The sequence below is a fragment of the Macrosteles quadrilineatus genome, unplaced genomic scaffold, assembly GCF_028750875.1.
Source record: "Macrosteles quadrilineatus isolate MER2022 unplaced genomic scaffold, UCM_ALF_1.0 Scaffold_1__1_contigs__length_201487025, whole genome shotgun sequence".
NCBI lineage: Eukaryota > Metazoa > Arthropoda > Insecta > Hemiptera > Cicadellidae > Macrosteles > Macrosteles quadrilineatus.
Window position 1 is genome coordinate 87,846,982 of NW_026542594.1, and position 26,140 is coordinate 87,873,121.

At 34.5% G+C, this 26,140-nt stretch overlaps 1 protein-coding gene across 1 annotated transcript in view; it reads left to right on the top strand.

Annotated features, from left to right (window-relative positions):
• The window catches only part of LOC128998689 (Fanconi anemia group I protein), a 41,618-nt gene that overhangs the window by 14,248 nt on the left and 1,230 nt on the right, over nt 1-26,140 (top strand). Inside the window, exons 4-6 of the mRNA XM_054424931.1 lie at nt 4,666-4,833; nt 11,261-11,354; nt 24,261-24,396. Of these exons, the coding sequence (XP_054280906.1) occupies nt 4,666-4,833; nt 11,261-11,354; nt 24,261-24,396 (398 nt within the window). The remainder of the gene's footprint in view (nt 1-4,665; nt 4,834-11,260; nt 11,355-24,260; nt 24,397-26,140) is intronic.

The following is a 26,140-nucleotide window of genomic DNA, read 5'->3' on the forward strand; positions in this document are numbered from 1 at the left end:
TTCAATTTTATAAGTCTAGCCTAGCATTTACGATTGTAGAACGCGTCTGTGATGGTTCTGCTATTGAAAAATTCATACTTTTGCTGCGGTCTTGCAGGGCGATTATGATTTTCTGTGACCGCAGGAAACAATGAAGTCCACAAAGAGAAGGTGTTCCAGATTTTTTCCAATCGCAAAAACTATGACGATGTTTCTGTGACTGTGGGAGACAATGATGATGGCCACACAACCGTAGAAGATATACAAGATTTTGCCACAATCACAAACAGGAACGACGATGTTGATGTTTCTGTAACTGCGGGAGAAAATGATAATGTCAACCCAACCACAGGAGATGTTTAGGGCCGGTTGCTGAGCTCGGGATTCAGCTAAGTTCTAGACTTAAACCGGCTTTAGACTCTGGAGTCTAAGAAATGGCTTGCTGAGATAGGGCGTTAGCGAAGTCCAGAACTTATTAGACTCCGGAGTTTATTTGGCTGGTTAGACTCTGGAGTTTTAAAATTGACTTGCTGAGTCAAAGACCTATAAGTCCAGAACTTAATTTAGATTCTCGTCTCTTGCTGAGACAAGGATCTAGCAAAATCCGTTAAGACCAGAACTTAAAACACTACGATTTTAGATCCTCACCAGGGGCAGGATTTAAAACTAGATCCTAGACTTAACCGAGTATAAACGCCTCAGTTTTGGTTTTGAAGTCGGTTTGTGCGCATCGTTATCATAAAATAATTTGGATTTTTGCCATTTTTAAAGCACCACAACGTAGACCAAGACAAGACATCTTGGTCGTGCACTTAACCCATTGCTCGTGTTATCTGAAGAAGAGTTTCAGGATGATTTCATCTTTCAAAATATATTACGTTTACTGTCTCCAGGAATAAGGGTTTATAATAAAAGAGCTCCACACAGCATTCCGAATTTTTTTTCCTGGCATGACTTTTTACAGGGAAACTGGAGATCTTCTCTATTGTGTCATAGTCTACTGCTTGTAGAGTTATCCATAAGGTACCAAAGGTAATGCAAGATATGAAGGGCATAATTTAAATTTCCTGAAGGGGAATAGGACGATAGCAGGCATGTTTCCTGGGGTGTTAAACAATGTCGATGGCGCTTCGTACCTATTATGTAAAATGTATATACCGGGTTCCTATAATACTCCCCTGGTTAATTTTTGAACGGCTGCATATATTCAAACGAGCTTCGATACACGTTACTAGGGCAATGAAAAGTATCTTTTGGTGGTATTTTGAAATTCACCCCCCACCCCCAAATAGGGGTTGCTATGGGTAACTTAAGTTTTCTTAAAGGCAACCCGTATCAAGTAGCACACCGTTTTCACTTTGAGAAAAGAAAAGAACTTTAAAAAAGGAAATTAATGCTGCAAATTCGACTTTGATACGACAAATTTTTTAAAAGTTGTGGCAAGAAATGTGTTAGATGTTAATTAATTCCATCACTTTTATTATCTTTTTTCATGACTTTAAATTTTAAAATACTCTTCAGTACACGTGACCAGGGTAATGTAATGCACCTTTTAACTTGACTTTAAATATATATTTGAATTTGAAATACCAAATAGGGGCTGGTATTAAAAAAATCAAAACACCACCGGCAACCCGTATTTGGGGTAGGGTGATGAACGTGACATCACCCTCACGTGAACTGAAGGTTATTTAAAAATATAGTCATGAAAAAATAAACGTGAAGGAATGTAAAGTTCAAGTTAAATTAACGTCTAACATTTCTTACCATAACTTTTTTTTATTTGTCGTGTCAAATTAAAGTTTGTGGCATTAATTAATTTCCTTTATTAAAACTCCTTAAAATTATGTGCTAATTGATAAGGATTGTCGTTTAAAAATTTTAATTTATCCCCAGTAACCCCTACTTGGGCGGTGGGGGTGAAATTCAAAATACAACCAAAAAGTACTTTATATTACCCTAGTAACGTGTATCGATGCTCGTTTGGATATATGCAGCGTTCAAACATTATTCAGGGGGATTTATTATATGGGACACCCGGTATGTAAGATTGTTCGAATAAATCAAACATCATCTTGATATTTTACGTCATTGACCTTTGGTACGCATTTTTCAGAAGAGAGGACTGTCGTTAATTATAAATTGGTATTAGGTACTTTAATTGAAAACAATCATCTTATAAAACCTATAAAATATAAAATAACTTATGAAGTATAAAATCATGCATAAAGATGACACAGCGCTCCTAAAATGGATATGAAGATAACAACATAAAATGTCATTTTTTGTTCTCTTTGTTTAAGTAATTATTAACGCAGTTTGTACAACACAATTTTTTTTTTTTTTTTTATAAAAATGTATTTCAACTTACTTTATTCACAACCAAAATTACAAATGAATGATATTGAAATAAATTTTAGCCTATACTGCATGTAAAAATAAAGAACCATGTAAAAATGTTAAATATAAAAGCAATTCAAAAACAACAAACAAGTTGTTTTTACTTTTAACTCAGAAGTTTTCAACATGACCTTATCATACATATATTTTTAAATACACCTAAACCAAACAAGAATGATAATGTAGGATAGTAATCCTATACTCTAATACGAGCAAAGTTTGCTTGTATGTATGTATGTATGGATGTATGTATGTATGTATGTATGCTTGCACCAAGATCTCGAAAACGGCTCCGACGATTTTCTTCAAATGTTGTATATAGTTTATTTCTGGCCTAAAAACGAGTTTACTGCAATTAGAACTGCCATCAAAAATCTAATTACGTAGAAAAATGAAATTGAAAATCACATTTTTTTAACATTAGTCTTATGGGTTGCTAGGTAACCATGTTGGCTGAATTAAATAACAAGGAAAAAGTAAACAAAAGACTTGTAGCTTGTAATTTGTCTATCCACAGTATACTAGCAAAACAAAACACAGTACAAAAGGAAAAACATCAGTTGTTACTATTGAGCAAAGATTATACTGAAGATTACTAGATTCTATAGTCAAGGGTAGCAGTGTGGAGTGTGGGATCTGTTTATGACGATTAGATTACGGTATCTGCAATCCTTAAATGCTATGGAAAGGGAGGAAATCAGGTCCACGACATAGGAAGTGGTGAAGGAAGTAGTAAAGGCGAGCAGTCTGGAGTGTGGGAACTGTTTATGACGATAAAATTAAGGTATCTGCAATCCTAAAATGTAATGGGAGGGAGGAAAACAGGTCCATGACGTAGGAAATGGGGAAGGAAGTTGTAAGGCTAGCAGTGCAGAGTGTGGAAACCGTCTGTGGCATTTATGTATCTGCAATTTTAAAATAGTATAAAGAAGGAGGGCAAACAGGCCTACGACATAGGGAGTGGTGAAGGAAGTAGCAAGGGTGAGCAGTCCGGAGTGTGGGAATTGTTAATAACGATTAAAACAAGTTATCTACAATCCTAAAATCCTATGGGAAGGGATGGAAAGAGGTCCGCGACGTAGGAAGTGGTGAAGGAAGTAGTAAAGGCGAGCAGTCTGGAGTGTGAAAACTGTTTATGACGATTAGATTAAGGAATCTACATCCTAAAATGCAATGGGAATGGAGGGAAAGAGGTCTGCGACATAGGAAGTGGTGAAGGAAGTAGTAAAGGTGAGCAGTCCGGAGTGTGGGAAATGTTTATGACGATTAGATTAAGGTATCTACAATCCTAAAATGCTATGGGAATGGAGGGAAACATGTCTGCGACGTAGGAAGAGGTGAAGGAAGTAGTAAAGGCAAGCAGCCCGGAGTGTTGGAACTGTTAATGACGATTAGATTAGGGTATCTGCAATCCTAAAATGCCATTGGAAGGGGGAGAAACAGGTCCGCGACGTAGGAAGTGGTGAAGGAAGTAGTAAAGGCGAGCAGTCTGGAGCCTGGAAACTGTTTATGGGAACTACATTAAGGTATCTACAATCCTAAAATGCTACGAGAAGGGAGGAGAGGAAAACAGGTCCATGACGTAGGAAATGGTGTAGGAAGTAGTAATGCTAGCAGTGCAGAGTGTGGGAACTGTCTGTGGCATTTATGTATATGCAATTCTAAAATGGTATAGGGAAGGAGGGCAAACAGGTCCACGACGTAGGGAGTGGTGAAGTAAGTAGTGAAGGTTAGCAGTGTGGAGATTGGGAGTGGATTAATGTATCTGCAATACTTTTCAGAGTAAAGTAATAATTTTCCCCGAGCAAAGCTCGGTCCCCAGGTACTGATTATAATAACAGTTAATATTAAAATTTTACTAATCTCTAGTTTACGAGGTGGGGAGCAGACGGCACGGCATGGCCGGCTATCACCCACTGCCAACATCACAACGCCAAATACTCTACGATTCCCTCAATTTTTATTGCTTTAAGTTCTGGACTCAAATAGGTCCAGGACTTATAGATCCTGGAGTTTCAGAGATAGATCCGCCACTCAGCAAGACGATTTAGATCCGAGAGCTTATTTGAGTCCTGGACTCAATAAGTCCAGAACTTATAGATCCGGAGCTCAGCAACCGGCCCTAAGTTTTTTACCACGGCCTCTGCCTCTGCCTTCTTTGATCCGATTCTTATTATTGTTGTTTAATTTTTTTTTTTATTCTCTCTGTAAGCAATACAGATAATTGGCAATTCAAACGGTTTGGAGTTGTACTGTAAAAGTAATCTGCTCTATGTTGTGATGCAGTTGGAAGGAGTTGCTACCCAAGGTGTTGGCTGAGGTGGAATCACACAGAGAGGTAGAGTACGCTGGGGCTGAGATGTCTGGAGCAGAGTTCAAACAGAGGATTGTTCAAGTAATCTGCTCTACCAGCTGGGACAGTGGTGTGGCCACCTCCCTTGCTTCAATGTTCATGTGAGTTGAGTCAGTCCACACCACCATATCATACTTACACACTTTTACATTAATCTTTCTACAAGTATAGTAAAATTATTCAACAAGTAATCTGCTTCAACAAGTATAGCTGATCTGAGTCTCTTTGATAGATTTTTAATGTATGTTTGCCAATTAAGTTGCCAATCTACATAAATTCCCAGGTAATTGACTGAGTTTTGAAAATACAGGCTGAAAAGTAACTTGCACCCCCCCCCCCTTAACTTTTCAACCATTTGTGATATTTGAAATCTGTTTGCGGCAACCTTCTTAGGTATGAAGGGCTACAATAATTATGTTATGGTCAGTTTTGAAAATTTTGCCCTTAGGGGTAGTGGGGGTACAAATAACCACGAGGGTGGCTGAAAATTAACTTGCACCCCCTTTAACTTTTTAACTAGGCTATTTGAGATATTTAAAATTGGTTTGCGGCAACTTGTTTGGATATGAAGGGCTACAATATGGTCTGTTTTGATAATTTTGTCCTTAGGGATAGCGGAGGTAGGGGGTAGCTCGAAATGTTCAAATAGCTAGTATAGTCGAGTTTGGTATCATTTTGCAGGTCTTGACAAAATATTAGAGATGTGCGAGTACTCGAGATTTCAAGTTCGAGTCGAGTACGGCCTTGAAACTCGAGCTTATCTATGAACTCGGCAGTTTCGAGTCGAGTTTGGTTTAAAATTGTAAAAAATCAATATTTGTTAAAATGTAACTTGTGTTTACATAATATACTTTACAATTTGTATTACTGTAGATTCTACAGTAATATAAATATTTCTACAGTGTAGAAATAAGCAAGAGGTAGCTGTCCTAACCTATTTTTATAGCTGTCACAACATAATAGGTCAACTCAAAGCAGTCGCCGGCGACTGACTGGCAATGGCATAATCTGGACTTGACACAGAATGACATGATCGGTAGTGATTTTGTTTTAAAGTACTGGTTCACATTAGAAAATTCCATTCCACTACTGAACTGTTAGGTAAGCAATAAATCTATGTTTAAAAATTTCAGAATAGAAAAACTAGAAAGGCAAAACATTAGAAGGGAGGGAGGGGTTGTGCAATGACCTTGAAAGGAGGAGGCACCGGGCATGGCAACGGCAACAGCATGGCAACAGTTGAGTGGGGTAGTGGTTGGGGGGAAGAAGGGGAGGGTGAGACCTTGGAGCTATATTTAGACTAGACTTTCACTACTTCCCAAATGGCTGGGTAGGGGCAGGGGGATTACAATAGCAGATTTTTTCCTTGCCTCGTTTGACTTTTGTCTTTTTGTGTAGGAGATTTAAATCATCAAAAATATTATTTGAATTGAACACAGTTATTTAGCATTGGTAAAACAATCTGCAAGGGACCAGGAGAAATATTATTCCAATTAGAGTTAATGCCATGATTTACATTCTTGCATCAAAATACAACATTGCCCAATCATGATGTTTTGGGTCATTGACCTTAATAACGCATCTGTTATAAGTTGAATAATTATTGATTGATGTTCCCTTCCCGTGGTTGAAAATAATTATTCTGTAAACTTGTAAAACATTAGATAACTCGCAAATAAGTATAAAATCATTCATAAAGACAAAGACAATAGTAGCACTGCTAACAAGGATGTACATGGAATACAATTGATTATAGTGAGTAAAAAAACAGGCCGTAATGCTCGTCAATCATGACGTCACGATAGAAGACGGCAATGACGTAATTAAGGTTATATTTTTGTTTTCCATGAAAAGATTAAAACAAGCAGCTGATCACAAACGGCAAAAATACGTCATTGCTGTCTTCTATCGTGACGTCATGCTAGACGAGCATTACGGCCTGTTTTTTTAGTGTGGCCTTGCCTCAGTCTAGGTTTCATTTGATTTCTATAACTACTATTGTACTACTATTCTATAGCTACTAATTTAGCTATTTAGTTATTTCAACAGTTAGTTATAAAAATGGGAAAGATTGTCTTGGTAAAAATATTTTATTTTTTCTTGTAGTTGAGGCAATTCCCAAGCTGTAAATAAGATAGTAAAATGAAATAATATACATAAATACATTTTTCCATGTTTAATTATCTAATGAACCAAATAAGGTCTGACTCGCAGACCCCTATTATCAAGGCAAGGTCTTAACTTAGTAGTAAAATAGGTGAAGCCTTTATCTTAACTTTGTTTATTTCTTGAGACAATCCATGTTAGAAGTAAAGTTTTAATAATGTGTGGGACAGTAATTGTTGTTAGAAAATAAGAAAACCACGAATGTAGTATAGATACTATCCATTTTTACCACAATGTCAATGTATTAAAATTAAAAATAATGGTTTCAATACAATTCTGAGGAGGAAACCGCAAAATTACTGGTAGCCGTGTACCGTACCGATAGTTAGAACCAGTGTTGGGAAGTAGCGCGCTACTTTTTTTGTAGCGTTAGCTGTAGCTACGCTACTTGTAAGCTTTAGTAGCTTTAGCTGTAGCTAGCTACATTTTTAAAGTAGTTGTAGCGGAATTTTAGCAACTTTTGTCGCTACATTAACATTGATTGAGATAGTGATTTTTATCACAACCTTACGTGAAACAACCTTTTTCAATCTGAGATTTTCAAGAAAATTAGGCCTACTTTCTTTGCTTCATACAGCTGGTCACAGTCGTTTCATTACCTATTACAACGTTGCGTGGCCATTATCTGAGTGTTATCCACATTTTTGGCTCTCATTTCCTTCATTTGCTACTCTATGATTACTGTCAGATAAAATAAAATCGTTAGATGCAGACGACGTTTAAACGTAAAACGTTACTGGTGACAAGAGAAGCTATTGAATGCTTGCAAGTGATTGACAGGGAAATTAGTAATCAATTTAGTTTCTATTAGTTTGTATCAATTTCAGGCCTCCAAGTCGTCCTACTTTTCCTACTTTTCCTACTTTTTAGTAGGAAAGTAGGAAAAGTCCTACTTTTTACACATTTGTCCTACTTTCCTACTTTTTTATAAAAATTATGTCGATTTTGCGATATTTTATTACACTTATTAATGTTTACTTATCAATATTTCCCAATGAGAAGTTTTTTCCTAAAAAATATGACTGACTGAGATAATTTTTTTATAAAACAATTTGTTAAATGATTTTAAATTTTAATTTATAAGTTCCAGTACCGGTAGTATCTGTATGGTTAATCTTATCAACATTGTTATTGGGTGAAAACATTTTTATTTTCAAAGACATGGCAATACTATTGTGATAGAAAATAAAAATTGTGATTATTATCAGTGCTTACTATTCTGACATGTCTTTTAGATTCCCCAATGAAGTAAACTGAGGGGAAATCAATGCTCCAGGGGAGCCCTGGGATACTAGTTCAAAAGTAGTTTACTTTAGCACTTATCGGTCCAGTGTTTCCCTGATTAGCCTAAACATGATTTTTTGACATAACTGTATTCAAAATAAATTAAGGCTTAAGTTCAAGTTTAAATGTCCAAGTTTCGCTGGCTCAAATAGTTTTTACTCATTACAATTCAAACATTCCTACTACTTTTAAGATCGCTCTAATCTAACTAATTCAAAATACTTTTGGAATATATTTTTAGAATTTTATATTATATCTAGTTCCGTACTTTATAGGCCTACTTAAATAACTATTCATGCTTCTGTTTTCCACCCAAAAAAATTCATTTTACTTTTATATTAATTTTAGTTCTGAAATATTAAATAATATAAAAAAAAGAACAAATTTCTTATTTACAACACCATTTTAAACACAAATTAGGGCTGGTTGGTAACGTTAGGGAAACATATTTATTTTTATCCTTTATTTAATGCTGCTTGTCCTAAATATTTTTTCGTGATGACTGTAGATAATGACTCCTTAACATTTTAATTTCTCTTGTGCGTTACTTCTGAATATTTGGTGTACAATCTCAGCTAAAACTATATCCGGCCTTTTAGTTGAAGATTTTTTAAATAAAAATAATTAATTATTGATTTTAATTTTAAAATTTATATATAGAATTATTTTAGTTATGTTTCCAAATTGTCTGGACATATTTTGTGGACTTCTTTCTTGGGCTAAAGCCGGGTTTTCCTAGGCGCGGAAGCGGAGAGAGGAACGCGGAGAGCGCACTCCACTTGTCTTAGGTAATTTAATGTTTCTGTTTTCCTAGAAGCGGAGCGGAACACCATGTTAATTTTTTTTCCGCTCTCCGCGTTCCTCTCTCCGCTCTCCGCTTCCGCGCCTAGGACCCAGCTTAAGACAAACATAAAATTCCATATAAGTATGGGTCTAAAATGCCTAGATTTTAATTTGTCGGTCTGTTTGTGATTTTTAAGAATTATTTTATATCTTGGGCATTTTTCAAGATAGAACTTTTAAAATGGATATAAATGTGTATTTTAGAAGATGATAAGAGCTTGCAAAATTTTGATCCAATATCTCAAGCCGTTTCAATATGGCAGCCATTTAAAATATTTAATGCCAAATTTAATTTGAAACCGTAAATATTTAGAATATAGTTTCCTGGATCAAAAAGATAGAGAATTCAAATACAAATCAAATGAGACCTTGTTTTTTTAAAATCTGATGACAAACAACCAAATCAGTTTTTTTCTAAATTTGTTTACGCAACTTAATAGGACTACCCATACTGCTCTGAAAAATAACAAATAAGAATACAGTATGGTAGTGCTATTAAATTGCGTAACCAAATGTTGAAAAAAAAACTTATTTATGGTTGTTTGTCATCCGATTTCACAAACACGGTCTCATTTGATTTGGATTTGAATTCTCTATCTTTTTGATCCTGGAAATCATTTTCTAAATATTTACGGTTTTCATGAAATTTGGCATTAACGATTTTAAATGACTGCCATATTGAAACGGCTTGAGATATTGGATCGAAACTTTGCAAGCTCTTTTCACCTTCTAAAATACACATTTATAACCTTTTAAAAGTTCTATCTTGAAAAATACCCAAGATATAAAATAATTTTTAAATGTCACAAACAGACCGACCAACAAAAATTTAGGCATTTTAGACCCATGCATACTTATATGGAATTTTATGTTTGTCTTAGCCCCAGAAACAAGTCCACAAAATATGTCCAGACAATTTGGAAACACCCTGTATATTTATATACACTATTATATTTGATAAACTATTGTGTATGCTAGTATTATTTGGTTTTTAATATATATTGTATCAGCAAAAAAGTTTGATTTGTATGTAAAATTAAGTCCTACTTTTCAGTAAAAAGTCCTACTTTTTGCTGAAAAAGTCCTACTTTTCCTACTTTTTTGAGGCCAAAAACCACTTGGGGGCCTGCAATTTTATTTTAAACTTGGGATTTAATGGAAACCAACACTAAACCTTAAAATAATGAGAAAGCTGGTCTATCAACCTTTGCTTCAGCTGTTAATTGTGGTTCATCATCACAAGCCCTCCTTGATTAGATTACAAAGATTTTTCAAAGGTTTACTAAATGAACGAAGAGGAAATTTCCTGATGAGATTTAAGATATGCCTAGAATACATAATAATTGTAACAAAAAAATCTCCATATAACATGAAACTTGCATTGAAAAAGTAGCAAACAGTAGTTTGCTCCTGCTAACAGCTCTTGTCAAGGACTATTCCTAGGCTATGCTATTGGATTAATACGAATACCAAGTTCAATTAATAGGAATATATCTGTTTAGTCCTTGTAAGAACAAGCCTACTATAGCCAACTTGTTACAAAGCCAAGTACGCCTAAATGTTTGTTTTACTTAACAATTTTCAACATGTTTAAATTAAAAGCCGATTTCAGGATAAGTTGCTGAATATTTTTTTCTGCACCAACGTTTGTTAAGCACAATTTGACCTATGCATAATGACAAACGACGATTTCTTGACATTGAAAAGTGTTATTCATAGAACAAGTAACATATTACCATGGTTAAAAGTTATATCAATGTCGTTTTTAACATTAAAAATAACGAAATGCAACTTATTTTGGTTTATTTGTTGTAATGTTAGGTTTATATAGTTGCAATTAATTTTACATTTACCTAATGTGCGTGGAATAAAAGTAACGTCTTTGGAAAAGTAGCTAAAATTGTAGCTGTAGCTACATTTCATTGTAGCTGTAGTTGTAGCTAGCTACTTTTTGGAACTGTAGCTGTAAAGTAGCTACAATTGTAGCTGTAGCTACATTTCATTGTAGCTGTAGTTGTAGCTAGCTACTTTTTCGGAACTGTAGCTGTAGCTGTAGCTAAGCTACTTTTTTGGAAATGTAGCAGTAGTTGTAGCTAGGCCTAGCTACATTTTAAAAGTAGCTTCCCCAACACTGGTTAGAACTGATCATAAGCTTAATGGACTTTATAGTTCATCAACTTTATTTTTGCACGTTCTAACCCAATTCTCGGTTTTATCATACTAATCTTATTTCAGAGATGTGGAGCTCAGTGAGGAAGAACATCTACAAGTAGTAAACAAATTGTGTAGTTATTTTAACAAGATGTCTCCTCAAGAAATTCCACCTCTAGTAAGTATTTATTTTATATTTCATTTTCAACCGTTTGCAATCGGAATGATTATTTATTTCCATTGTCCTAATTAATTGGTTGTAGATTTTGCATAGCATACATTTCACAGTCCTTGGCTCTGGTAAATACATTTTGACCTCAATCTCGAGGCAACTGTCTTCTCCGAATATCCGATTACATCTCACCTGTTGTGTTTCTGCTACTCATAAGGTTAACATGGGGAACCACAGAGCCACTGGGGCGGAGCCCAAAGGATTTTTGAGATAGGAATATGCCTATATGTTAGAGATGTGCGAGTACTCGAGATTACGAGTTCGAGTCGAGTACGGCCTTGAAACTCGAGCTTATCTTTGAACTCGGCAGATTCGAGTAGAGTTTGGTTTAAAATTGTAAAAAATCAATATTTGTTAAAATGTAAGTTGTGTTTACATAAAATGCTTTATAATTTGTATTACTATAGATTCTACAGTAATACAAATATTTCTACAGTGTAGAAATAAGCAAGAGGTAGTTGTCCTAACCTATTTTTATAGCTGTCACAACAGAATAGGTCAACTCAAAGCAGTCGCCGGACTGACTGGCAATGGCATAATCTGGACTTGACACTGAATGACATGATCGGTAGTGATTTTGTTTTAAAGTACTGTTTCACAATAGAAAATTCCACTACTGAACTGTTACAAGCAATAAATCTATGTTTAAAAAAGTCAGTTAAGTTTTAAAAAGAATAGAAACACTACAAAAGGCAAAACAATAGAAGGAGGGAGGGGTTGTGCAATGACCTCGAACTGAGCCGGCAGCCCGGCAGCCGGCAAGTCGGCAACAGTGAATGGTGTAGGGGGTTGGGGGGAAGGGGAGGGTAAGACCTTGGAGCTATATTTAGACCAGACTAGACTTTCACCACTTCCGAAATGGCTGGGTAGGGGCAGGGGGATTACAATAGCAGGTTTTTTCCTTGTCTGGTTTGACTTTTGTCTTTTTGTATAGGAGATTTGAATCATCAAAAATATAATTTGAATTGACCACAATTAATTATTTAGCATTGAAAATACAATCTGCAAGGGACCAGGAGAAATATTCAAATTAGAGTTAATACCATGATTTACATTTTTATGTCAAAATACAACATTGCACAATCATGATGTTTTGGGTCATTGGCCTTCTTAACAGAAGTTGATAATTATAAATTGATGCTACCGTGGTTGAAAATAATTATTCTGTAAACTTGTAAAACATTAGATAACTCATAAATAAGTATGAAATCATTCATGAGGACAATAGTAGCACTCCTAAAAAAAGCTTACAAATATCTCAAAATAATTAAGTGCTAGCACTTGGCCTTCTAGATTACATAGTTTGTTTTCCTTCATGACAACTTGCATTAATGTGGTTAATGTGCATGGAATACAATTGATTATAGTGAGTTAGGCCTAAGTCTAGGTTTCATTTGATTTCTATAACTACTATTGTATGAGCCTATTACATTATTCAGTACAATTTTCAATCTACAATTGTTTTGTTTATCAGTAAGGTAGACTACTTGTAGGCCTATTTGTACTTCATTTTTAACATATTTTGAGTATTTTGACAGAATGTTTGTTTACAATTAACATACAAGATTAAAAAATTTAATTTTCTTTATTTCAAAATTTATTTTTACTTTACCCACTGTCAAACCATTGGAAATTTTGTAGGCCTACTGTTACAAAAACCACACCAACTAAAAGAATAATGGTAATAAACTTACAAAACTAAAGGTGAAAAGGTAGGAAATAACATTTCAAGTTTTAGAATAAATCTCTTTATTGAACTTATTAGGCTATTGTAATTGCAACCTTAATAACTAATAGATGCAAGTATTAAGTAATTTTAGCCAAGTATTATGCAATATTACTTATCAATAGGGATTATTGTATTTTATTTTTGGATAAAAAAATGTATGCTCACTTACCTTTTTTTACAGAAGTAGAAGTTCATTTATGAGCTCTATTGTTGTTGTTTTAAAATTATTTTCTATGCATTATATTGATATGTTACTGCACAAATATTAATAATTTATTTATTTATAATCATATTTCAGCTTGTAACAAGGTTGTTTTAACAGTTACATGCTCTAGGCCTAAGGAGTTACTTAAACTTACACATTCTTCGATCTTTTGGGTTTAAACTCGACTCGAACTCGAGACTCGAATCTTTTGCCAATTACTCGACTCGAACTCGACTCGACCTGAAAAACCTGTGCTCGCACATCTCTACTATATGTTAATCGGGAATGTGAGCTATCATCATGCCGAATTTCAGCCCAATCCGTCCATCAGTTAAATTAAATGCGTGATTGAACTTCAAACAAACACACAAGCTTTCACATTTATAATATTAGTACGATGTATATTATATTTATATATGTGTAGCCTACGTTAGCACAATGACTTAAGAAAAAATCGTCCAATTTGAATGAAATTTGGTAAAAACCTGTGAACCTACATTTATTTGAACGCGTTCGTGAACCAGCATGATCGGACTATGGGGACGGGGGTTTATGGGGGAAAAATTGGTTTATCCCATTTTTGACCAAAAAAACATAAAATTTATTTCCAAACCATTTTGTAGAACTTAAAAAAAATTAGTATATTGAAGTGTTATTATGTGCCTAAAGGTTACGGAGAAAATTCAAAAAAATTGTAAATTTAAAATTCCAATGTTATTCTTATGGAGAAGTAAACTGTTGTAGTTTGCTTGTTTATGAACATATTTTGATCAAATTTGGAAAATGCATTTATTTCTTACTATTTTTAAACTATTAACATTTTACAAAAAAAAAAACACCTTTTTACCTGTTGCAGCAAACCTAAGTACTCGTTAAACTAATGTTATTTAAATAGGGAATTAATGTGATATTTTTAAGGAGACATTTTAGTGTAAGACCAATCAGGCAAATGGAAATTCGCTTAGTCTGCAGGTTTGCTGCGGCAGGGGTATTTACATGTAAACCTACATTTATTCTAACAAGTTCGCGTACCAGCATGATCGGACCATAGGAACGGGGAATTATGGGGGGTTTTATGGGATAGAAATGGGTTTTTTTCATTTTTGACCATAAACATAACATTTTGAAATTTCTTTCTAAACCATTTAGTAAAGCTTAAAAAAATAAATAATTTAGTTGAAGCGCTGAAGTATGCCTCACGATTACAGAGAAAATTAAAAAAAGTGTAAATTTTAAATTCCCATGTTATTCTTATGGAGTAAATGAAAACTATTGTAGTTTACTTGTTTATGGATTTATTTTGGTTGATCAAATGTGGCAAATTTATTTATTTCATCCTATGCTATTAACCTTTCGTCGAAAAACACTTTTTAGTTTTTACCTTCCCCGTAGGACCAAACCTAACCACTCGTTACATGTAATGTTATTGAAATTGGGAATAAATACGTCTTATTTATGGAAATATTTTAGTTAAAATGTAATCAGACAAATTGAAATTCGCTTAGTCTGCAGGTTTGCTGCGGCGGGGTATATATTCTGACCCATATATTTAGCTCCCTTATTACTTGTGTTAAACTCCATTATCTAACCCGTTTTGTTGTTCTGACCACGGTATGGCCCTGCATTGATTTGAGGAGTAACTGTCTGATGGTTTGTAGGCATACAAATAACCAATAATCAAATTTCAATCAGATTAGACCATCATATTTTCTTTGTATATAACTTTGTTTGGTGTTTTAGGGAACAGACACTTGACATGAATTAACTTTTTTTATGTTGTTGAGACATGGAACAGTCAGCAGTAGAACAGAACGTGAGCTTGTGATCTGAGCTGTTGAGGCGGATCCGGAGCTCTTCATGTGATTAATTACTGTTGCATTTCAGATCGTTATTTTTGGTTCAAAAACAGTAAATATCAATTAACATAAATTATAAGATTTTTTAGGGGTACGTTTCAATAAATAAATTGAATTTGTGTCCAGGCCTTGGTTTTTATGCGAATAAAACATTTTGGAACATTCTATGTACAGTACATGTTTTTGTCTCAGGCACATATCTCAGTACCGTACATTAGAACTGACATGAAAACTATACCTGTTATATCTTGAAGTTTTTGACCTCATGTTACAGAACAGTTTTGTCAATAAACATTTTTAAATTGTACTTTGTCTTTTAAATATTACCTGTCTGTCTACCTTTGAAAATTAGAAACTCTATTTTGACCTTGTTAGGCCTACTCCGTATTAAAATATTTGTTTGACAAATATCACAAGCATTAATTTAAAGTGTGTGATTACCAAAATAAGCAAATGTGAAATAAAATAGTGTTCATATCAGCAAATAAACTCTGACTTATTCTACAAGTTTAAATTGTAGAAAAAGGAGGATAGCAGCTAGCTTACTTTGAAATTGTGGGTAGGCCATAGAAGAAGTAAAAAAACACTGTGCACACATTCTTTTTCTACTTGTTATATGGCCTACTCACACTTTCAAGGTAAGCTAGCTGCTATCCTCCTTTTTCTACAATTTAAAATCCTGGCCTAGAGCCTTTCCTTCAACAAAACTTGTTCTAGAAGTTTAGTTAATCATGTTAACCCAGTTAAGTGATCTCAGTATTGGCCATATATTGACTGCATTGGCAAAAGACATTAACTGTGCTTACCGTTTTGTTTGAATAAAAAAAAAAAAAAACTAGTGCTATTCATCTATAAACTGGCCCATCATTCAATTTAATAATTTAATCGAAGAGAATATGATGATTTGGACCATTTATATGAGCATACTGGTGTAAAGAAAATAATTTGCAAAATTCTTTGTAGAACATATTTTAGTTTAAATTAATATTACTACTGACCTCTTTTTACAAAGTAAACATACCTCACCCCATTGTTTGGCACTGGTACCACTTCTTGTGTCACCGCACCCAGTAAGTTGCTTTTAATGTTAAACTCAAGGTAAAGACTTGGTGATCACAGAGGCTGTAGCTATAGTGACACAAGACCTCTCTGCAGTAGTAGGCCTAATTGAAGCTTGGCTCAAATAAAAGCAGGAAACAAGAAGGCTACTGCCTTTTAAGGCTTAACATCCCTGAAAAAGTTGTGTTTCTGGCCTGATAGATAGCAGCACCTCTGCGGCAAATTTGTACTACGAATAATTTCTGTAATTATTGTCCAATTTTGTTTTGTAAGTTACTTTGTAAATTATATGAATAAAGCATGTCACGCTAGTGTAATAATTTTTTTTTTATGTATTTACAAAAAAGTTTTTAAAGAATTTCTTTGCTGTAATATTTTTTTTATCGCAGGTAGTCATTTTGTTAATGAAATTTTTTAAGAATTCTGCCGTTTTCAGATAATAACTCGATCAAATAACACTCCAGGTATGAATAATATTACCCTATAACGTTAAATTATTAAATAGTTAGTTAGTTGTTTAAAATAAAACTTATGTTGTAATACATGAAAACAACAAATAAATTAAAAAATGAATAGTGCAAAATACCATTCATTGCATGCAACAGTAATAAAATGGACTGTTTAATACATAATAATATTATACAATAAACCTGTTTTCAAGAATATACGGTACACATTTTTATCTTAAATACTATTTGGCCATTATTAAGAGGCGGTCGGACAGAGATTCTCGGCTGCCGACACTGGCCGTCACTTTAACATGGAGCGCATATAATAATTCCTTGTTTTCTGGTCTATCCGTGTTCCAAAAATTATTTCCCACACTCAAAACATTGTAAATGTATGCAGGATTAAGACTGTGTAATATAAAAATCATAATGTTTAATTATAAGCCGGATATAAAATAAATCATTTCTTACATTTCCCATAAGGAATTGCAATACTTTCTGCTAAAATATAAAACGACTGGCACTATAAACAATTCTGGTTCAAACGCCATATTGAAGAGCGTATATTCATTAGTGTATTGAGTGTGACAGATATTTATTTTTCGATGGTTAACATTAAGTTTTGTATTTTTTTGTAAAAGCTTTGCAAAAAAGCCTTGCTTGCCGACTGAGTACTAGTTCGACGATGTCCCGGCCGATGGCAGCACAGTCGATTGTGGACTGCAGAGCACGTTTTCAAACCGCGCCAAATACAATTCATTTAAACTGGCCACAGATCTGTTTAAATAAATAAATAACGTTATGTCGTTACATCCCTGATGTATTATAATGCCAAGGAAATGATGATATTTAATTCACAGGAATCTAAGAATCTAATTAGGGATGGACGAGATTGGATTTTTAGTTCGAGACGAGACGAGACGAGATTTTTTATTTCTCATAAAATTTCGAGACGAGATCGAGATGGGATTTCCCTTCTCATACACAACGGGAAATGCACGTTCAAAATGTTTACCTGATTTTGTAACATTGTTAGATGACTGTTTAAATACAAAAATAATGATAATAGGCAAGAATATTTACAATCTTTTATTAAAAAACATCAGCATAACATTTTTTTATTAATCATGCCTAACTTATTAAAAATGCCTACGATTAGAAAACATAGTGATATCAGTTAGGATAGAGTTCAACTTATCCTAAAATAAAATAAATCATAAAATAAAAGCAATATTAATTTTTATAAAATAGTTACTTGTTTTGACTTTTTATAGTACAGTAATAAAACATTCCTCACACTGCTTACACTTAACAAAACTTCTCAAATGTTATTAAAGTAATATTATTAAAATAATTAAAGAATTAATTAAATAAGAACGCCTTCGCAAAGGAAACGCAACTACAACACGCTCCTGTATTGCGGGTATTGCACTGACTTTCTGCAGGCGTTTTTAATTTTTTTTTTTTTTTTTTTATTCTCGTCTCGATAAAAATCTTGGCCAAAAAGAAATCTCGTCTCGTGTAACGAGATTTAAAATTTCCCGAAAATTTCCCGAAATTTCGAGACTTGACCATCCCTAAATCTAATATTTTCGGACTGTGTATTTACCGTATGTATTAAAATATTACTGTCATCAGAGTTAAAAGTAGTTCTACAACACCCGGTTTCATACAAACTATTCATCAATATAAAACAAGTTCCGTTAGAATAAACGTCTCTTTTGGTCATACTTAGTACATTAATTACGGACTTAGCTGTATAAAGATAGCTGCTGCAATACACGATTTGATACAAAGTATTTGCCAGTAAGAAAATAAGGTCCAGTGGAACAAAAGCATTTTCTGACATACGTGGTATATACGATTACGGTCTTCCAGGAACCAAATCCACCCTCCGGACCAGCACTGCGTCGTAGCCAAGCCGTCTTCTGACTCATGGATTATCTTGGAATTGCGATGTCCCTTTTTAGGTCTATAATATTCGAGCTAAAATAAAACCCCAAGTGCCCATCCTTAATCCTATTTATATATTAGAGGCACAGGATAAGGCAAAATCTAGAAAAAACAGCCAGAGCCAGATTGCAACTTTGGCTTTGAAACGTAAAAATACGACACATAGGACCTACCGTTTTTATTTTTTTTATTTAAATTGTTCCATCTATCTATATAAATAAAATACAGTTTTGTCTGTAGGCCTACATTGCTTAGAATCATGCAGTTTCTGTTTATATTATGTTTCATAGCCTAAGAAAGCCGAAACGAGTCTTATCTCAATTTCTGTCTGTCCGTCCATTCTTTCATTCTGTCAGTGACGCCAAAATGTCATTTTACGCGGCCTACTCCTAGAAAACTAGAATACCGATCAAGGTTCAAATCATTTTTCTGTATTTACTGGATTAGTGAGTTTCTTTGGCTATAAAAACATGGCCCCGCTTCTTTGAAAACAAAATAACGAACCATCAAAAACCCAATTTTGTTAGATTTTTGTCAAATTTTCTTCCAATGTTTACTATTAAGTTTTATGAAATAACGATCAGCTATTTGGATTAGTTCTCACTTCTAGCTGTAACATATGATATGTTTACATTAAATACTGTTTACAAATACCGCAACCATTTCCGATCAAGTTTTGTAAGCAAGCACATCGAAACCAAGTGGGATTAAAAACGTTGTGCCTTACTTAGCCGGTTTGATTAATCGCAAGTGCAACGATTGTTCTTGAGTTGTGATATCCGGGGAAAAGACCGTGAATCAGTGTTGTATAGTGCTCAGTGCTGGGAAACTTACATGTTTTAATCATCTCCACCAAAAACATAAAACAAGTTTCCACTCATTGCGCTTCAAGGACAGTTGTGTTAAAATGCAAAGTAAAAAATCACAACTGCAGTGGGTGATCGTGGATGTTGCTACGATCTTGGAAGATCTTTCTGATTTCGCTGTGATCGTTACAGAGGTTGAACTTACTTGTTTTGCTAGATATACCTATTATGGTTCAGAGATTACAATCTTTAAAATAACAACCCTTCGTTTGGATAAAGGGTTTTTCTTCAAACTGTCATTAATATGTTAACATTAAAAGCTGCTTACAAATAATGCTATTAATGGGAAATAACTTGGATTTTCCAAAAAAATCCAAAACCAAGGGAGATTAATAACTTCGATACTGTTTCAATAGGTTTGAATAGGCGAAACATGTTGTGAGTTCTACTTACTACAATTGAACTGTTGACGTAAATGTGCGTACCTCATATTAGTATAATTGAACAGTTCAGGGGCTACATCATGAATTTTAATTTTACTTCGATACTGATACCAAGATACCACATCAAGTGAAAGATTTTTTGGGCAAACCATAATGAATTTTTAAAGCTTTACGCTGTTAACGTATCAATGATTTGTGGACTGTGTATTTATTTACTTATTTATATATTTGCCAACGGATTTACACCAATTTTACGGTTTGATTAGGATTAGGCCTAAATACGATTATCATAAAATTTGATGACACTATCACAACTTTTAAATAATAATTTTGTTTGTAATTTGCTTTGGTTAACGCGTAGCATAGCAAATCCCCTAATTCAATTCTGTATTTTTGTGAGTAAGTCTGTTGATAACGCATTAATGTCCTTAATTTTCAGTGTTTCGTAGAAAAGACAAGAGCACCTTTGTAAATGAAAATTTCAACCTGAATAAAGTGTGCAGTAGTGAGGTTGATGTAGTATTTTAACTATTTTAAACCATTGTGGAAGGTAAATTTCAATATGCCTCATAGATCTAAAAGAAATTCCTTCTATCAATAGATATAACATATGGACTAAGACGATCGGGTGACATTATATTGCGAAGCATTCGTATATTCAGTCTTTTGTAAACATGTTCAGTATTTTTCATAGGTATTTTATTGTAGTTTAATTAGGGACAATATTTGTAGTTTTTTTTATATAGGTTTGAGCATATACTTTAAAGGTTTTATTTATGCTATTTTAATGTATTATATATTTTTTTAACGTTTAACATTTATTTTTACGTGATTTAATGTTTGTAGTTTGTGTACATATACCTTTTTATTTTTTACGGTCTACTAAACTGTGAATTTTCTCCGTAACCAATAATTGTACAAAAACCCTTTGATATACTGAATTATTTGTTTTTTAAGCTCTTTAAAAAGGCCTGGAGAGAAATTGGGAAATTTTGTGTTTAGAGGGTCAAAGATTAGAAAAACAAATTTTTACCCCATAAAACCCCGTCTCCATGGTCCGATCATGCTGGTTCGCGAACTCATTCAACTTTATCCCGCCTCCCGCCTTACACCTTCAAACCAAATTTCACCAAAATCGGACAAAAATTACCCAAGTTATCGTGTTCACGGACACACATATAAAAATTTGAACGAATTGTGTTTTTGGCCTCTGGGGACATCAAAATGAAAAATTAAATCGGTCCCCGGCGTAGGTCTTACCATGCCACTTACGGTAATAGCTACCTCATTATAGGGAAATTCGCTAAAATGTATGGGATAGGCCAAGGAGTTACATTATTGAGCCCAGTAGCACTAGTATATTATTTATAATTGAATACATTATCATGGATTTTTATATCAAAATTAATTGTATAAATCAAAATGTCTTACTGAAAGTGCTATTTGTATCTCCAAAACATTTTTTGTGTGGAAAATTAGCATATTGTGCGGTGACGAACTGAGACCTGCTGAGACGCAAAGGGTGGGTGAGCGAAGGTAGCAAACCAGTGAAAGTGAAACTAGTGAAACATGCGGTGGGACAATAGACAAGGGCTAGGACACTGGCTGAGGGTAGTCGAGTTGATGCTTTCAAGTTTCTAGGTAACACAGGGTTGTCAACAATCTCAGATCCCGTTATGCGACAGCCACGAAACTGGTGGCCAGGGGTGGTACTATTACAAAAGTCTGTTTTGGGAGGACTGTGTTGTTGCTCGTGACGCCTGCAAAATATGGGATACGGGGCTCTATCCGACCGCCTCTTAATGTTTCGCCATTGAATTCCGCAAGAGAAATGGTCGGTTCTCGTAAGGCATACTCAGCAGGATCTAGAATCAACAAGTTCAACTGTGTTAGAACAACATTTTAGAACAAAAAGTGTTTTTCTACAAGTAACGCAGTTTTGTAGAAGAAACACAATGCATTTTCCATTTTTTCTTTCCAAAACTTGTCATGCCACTCGCTTCCATGTGGATGTCCTTTTTTGTCCACACAACAATGAAGCACTTTCTTTTATTGGCAATATGCAGTTGCCCTTGGACCTAAAAACTTGAGGTAGAACTAGTATACTATGAAAACACAAAATCTAAAGTAAGTCATTTTCTTATTTACATGTTATACAAACAACATTAGTAGCTATTTATGTTACAAGTGTAGTAAGAGCGTTTTTACATCATGCAGGTGAATGTTGTGCAACAAGCAAAAGCGAGTTGCATAATTCACCGAAGTGATTGTCTTGCGTAACGTGTAATGTACAAGATTTTACCTGACCCGACAATATACAGGGGGTTACGTACAATATTTTTCATTTTACTCATCTTCTAACAGTAACGTTCTTTTACAAACAAAAGCTAGTTTGGGAAAATACTTTAAAGCATAACAATAATATTCAAGCGCACAGCTGATTTCTAGCGTTGAACGTCGTTGGCTCCATAGAGGTATATTTGATTAAGTTGAGCACTCAATGATATTTGAATGGGTTTCATTACTTCACCGAGTGAAGTAAAGAAGTTGTTTACATCACGCTTGGGATAGGGAAGTTTGGCATGGCAGGTTGGGTAAAATATTTAACTTGAATTCACTAAAACATAACAAGCTGTAAGATAACCCCATTTTTGGTATGGGTATGTAAACAAAATGTTAACTTGAAAAAGTTCAGATGATTGACACCAGAATTCAGCCCAAATCTGAAATTTTAAATGCCTACAGGGCGAAGGGCTTTCACGGCATATCATCCAAACCAGCCAAAGGTACATCTAAGGAAAAAGCCTTTTATTGATACCCTGTATGGCTATAAAAATAAATATTTAGGGGTCGATTTGCTGGACAAAAAAACAAATTCTTTTAAAGATAAGGTATTTTCATGTAAAACGCAAATGTAGAAAACTACTTTAGGCTTACTAACTTAGGCAATTACAAGATTTTACCGAATGACATAGATTTTTATGGTGTTGTTTAGAAACAACATTTTATAACAAAGCAAATTTAGTAATCTTAAATGTGTAAACATGTCCATTAGATTTTGTTTTGGTTTTCAGTTTATATTTTGTTGTTATTTTGTAACCAACATGGCAACCCAACCCATAAAGCCAATGTATTTTTTTTATATTTTAAATTAATTTTTTGTGCTTGTCTTATACAGTAGACCCCTCTTAACCGAATCTAATGGGACCGGACCTGGGTCGGATAACTCAAAAGTCCCCTAAAATCCCTAAAAATTAAATAAAATAAAAACAATGAAGATATCTGCTGATGATGGGTTACAATGATAAAGTAACGCCCAAAGCATAATTCTGAGAAAAAGAACATGAAGATTAAGATAGTTATAGATAATTGCCTGCAATGTGGACATCCTATTTAAGTATTTTGTGTCAAAATCATCATAGAGCCGTGCCCGACTTGAAATATGTGAGCTTGAATATTACAAAAGTTTACTTTATTAAAATTATTTCATTCTTTCTCAGCATTTGAAATCGGTTGTTTTTCTTTTTTAACAAAAATAAATTTAAATTATTACTTGTTATTTTGTTTAACTGACATTGTTGTGTAGCGAAATACAAATTTTCCTGAGGAAGTGGCTGTCGTCAATCACGTTTTTAAAGCTTTAAGTCCCTAATTCCAAACTTAAGTCAAAATTCTTCCGCTGGATTTTGAGATATATTACAGACAGACAGACAAACAGACTTTGCTCTACCACAGATTGTTTACCACTTACGGCTAAAGAAATCAGTGAAGAGACATCGAATGATGTCACTCTTAGTCGGGTCAAAGAGTATGTATTAAGTGGATGGCCAAACAAGACAAACAATCTGGAGTTAAAACCGTATGAGTCAAGGAAGAACAAGATATCCATATTATGAGGGCTGCCTAATGTGGAGGGTTAGAGCAATTGTCCCAGAAAAGTTCAAGCAGAATTAAGCATTACAGAAAAAAGAAGCTCATAAGCAGGCAGCCCCTGCCAGCTTATGAGTTTCTTTGTTTCTGTAAACAGTGACGCTTTACGTCATTTGGGTTACATTTTCACCCTGAATAACCAAAATAGCTTATGGAAATGGTATTTTTCTAAACTAAAATGGGGTTCTGTTCCAATCTATTTACTTTTAATTTGATTGCCCTCATCTGAGATTTAGTCTTACACATTCATGAAAACGAAAATGCTGTTGTCAACAAGCCATCATTCCTATGCATTTACATTTTTGTGTTAGAAGAGTTTTAAGCTTTAACAGACTAAAACTCAATTATTCAATCTGAAGTAGGTCATATTATAGATATAAACTTGACAACAATACTGTCTTCACAACAATACTGTTTTATAGGTTCATCAACTTTTGATTTTGTGTAAGAATCAACATGGAGTAACTGTGGTCCTTTCATTGCGCCATTATTTCAATTCAAAAATATACAACAAGAAGAAAGTTCCTGCTGAAGACCCGGATAGCATTTCCAGCATAAGTAAGTACTTAAAAGATAGGCATTATGTGTGTTTATACTAGTGATGTGTCGATGTTGATACCAAAATTTGTCTATTCTCGATATCGATATCTGAAAAATTTATTCTCAGGAATAATACCAACACCACTTTGTTTTAATTTTACCATTGGAATGGGTGTCATGACGTCATTCCAATGCTTTAGTATGGGCGCTTTGGGGCAGAGTCCATAGTTGCGCGTGCACTGTAAAATCAGGGCAGCCACCACAATCTGGATATTCTGTATGACAAGCTACCGTTATGATGGGTAGAACTGATGTTGGCGCACCTGTTTGTCATAACTCAAACCATCTATAGAAAACAACTGAGCTAACCTCAAAATGTTATTTTGGTTTGGTGTTGTTGTTTAGTGATTAACGAATAGTGATGTAGGAGTACTGTTCGTTTGTTTATTTAAGTAAAATACTAAAACTGTATACGTTATTAAATTGATTTCACATCCAGTTAGTTAAAGGTAGGCCCTGCACTTCTGGTTGATTAATAATATTGTTGAAGTAAGTTACAATAGGTTTTTTTTAGGTTACCGGTATAAGTTTAAATGCAATTATTTTTTGTAAGCTGTTCTACTTATTTGGCTATCTATTCCTTATTACCTTTGATATTTGATGGAATATTATAATTATTTTGAAATGAATGAAATGAAATGAAAAAATATCTTTATTCTTTATTCATATGGTATACAGTTGCATACATTGAATGGCATCACTAGGCTTAAAACTAAATCAAACTAACCTACAATTCATCGAATCCATAAAGTGTTTTATCAGTTATCAAATGTTTCAGTTTATTTTTAAATTTGGAAATATTATCAATATTCCTCACCTCAGCTGGGGGTTTGTCCAAAAAATGCACTCTGCATGGTTAAATTTAAGCTATTCGCGTCTTGCCGGGAGCTATAACGACACATCCTACTCAACCTGAAAGACAGGATCCCATTGGCCATTTATGCGCTCATACTCTATACATTCTATATACTGCTTCTGATTGGCTGTCTGGTTTGTACCTGACACCACCTTCCATAGTTTCAGCTCGGCCCCCCTGCAATAGCATAGCAACGCTGGTGGCGCTGCCTACGGATTGACAGGCAAAGCTCTCTCAAACCGCTTAATGCTTTTTACCATGCGGTTGGCATTCTGGGTTATAGTAGTACGTTTTCTGTGCTCATAGAGAAGGCGGACAAGCTGTCTCGGGGTTGTGTCATAGGCCTAGAATTGTATCAACTCAACAGTACAGAGCTTATATCTATTCTGACTTGTTTACAGTGGAGTGTGACGGCAGAGAGTTGGGTGACTGTGAGAGCACGGTACTCTACTGCATAGAGGATTGGGGTTGTGTCACAGACCTAGAATTAGAATTGTATCAACAGTCCAGAGCTTATATATATCCTGGCTTGATTACAATGGAGTCTGACAGCAGAGAGATGGGTGACTGTGAGAGCATGGTACTCTACCACATAGAGGAGGCGACCAAGCTGTCTGAGGTTGTGTCATAGACCTAGAATTGTAGCGTCAGTCCAGAGCTTATATCTATCCTGACTTGTTTACAGTGGAGTGTGACAGCAGAGAGATGGGTGACCGTGAGAGCATGGTACTCTACCTCATAGAGAAGGCGGACAAGCTGTCTCGGGGTTGTGTCATAGGCCTAGAATTGTATCAACTCAACAGTACAGAGCTTATATCTATTCTGACTTGTTTACAGTGGAGTGTG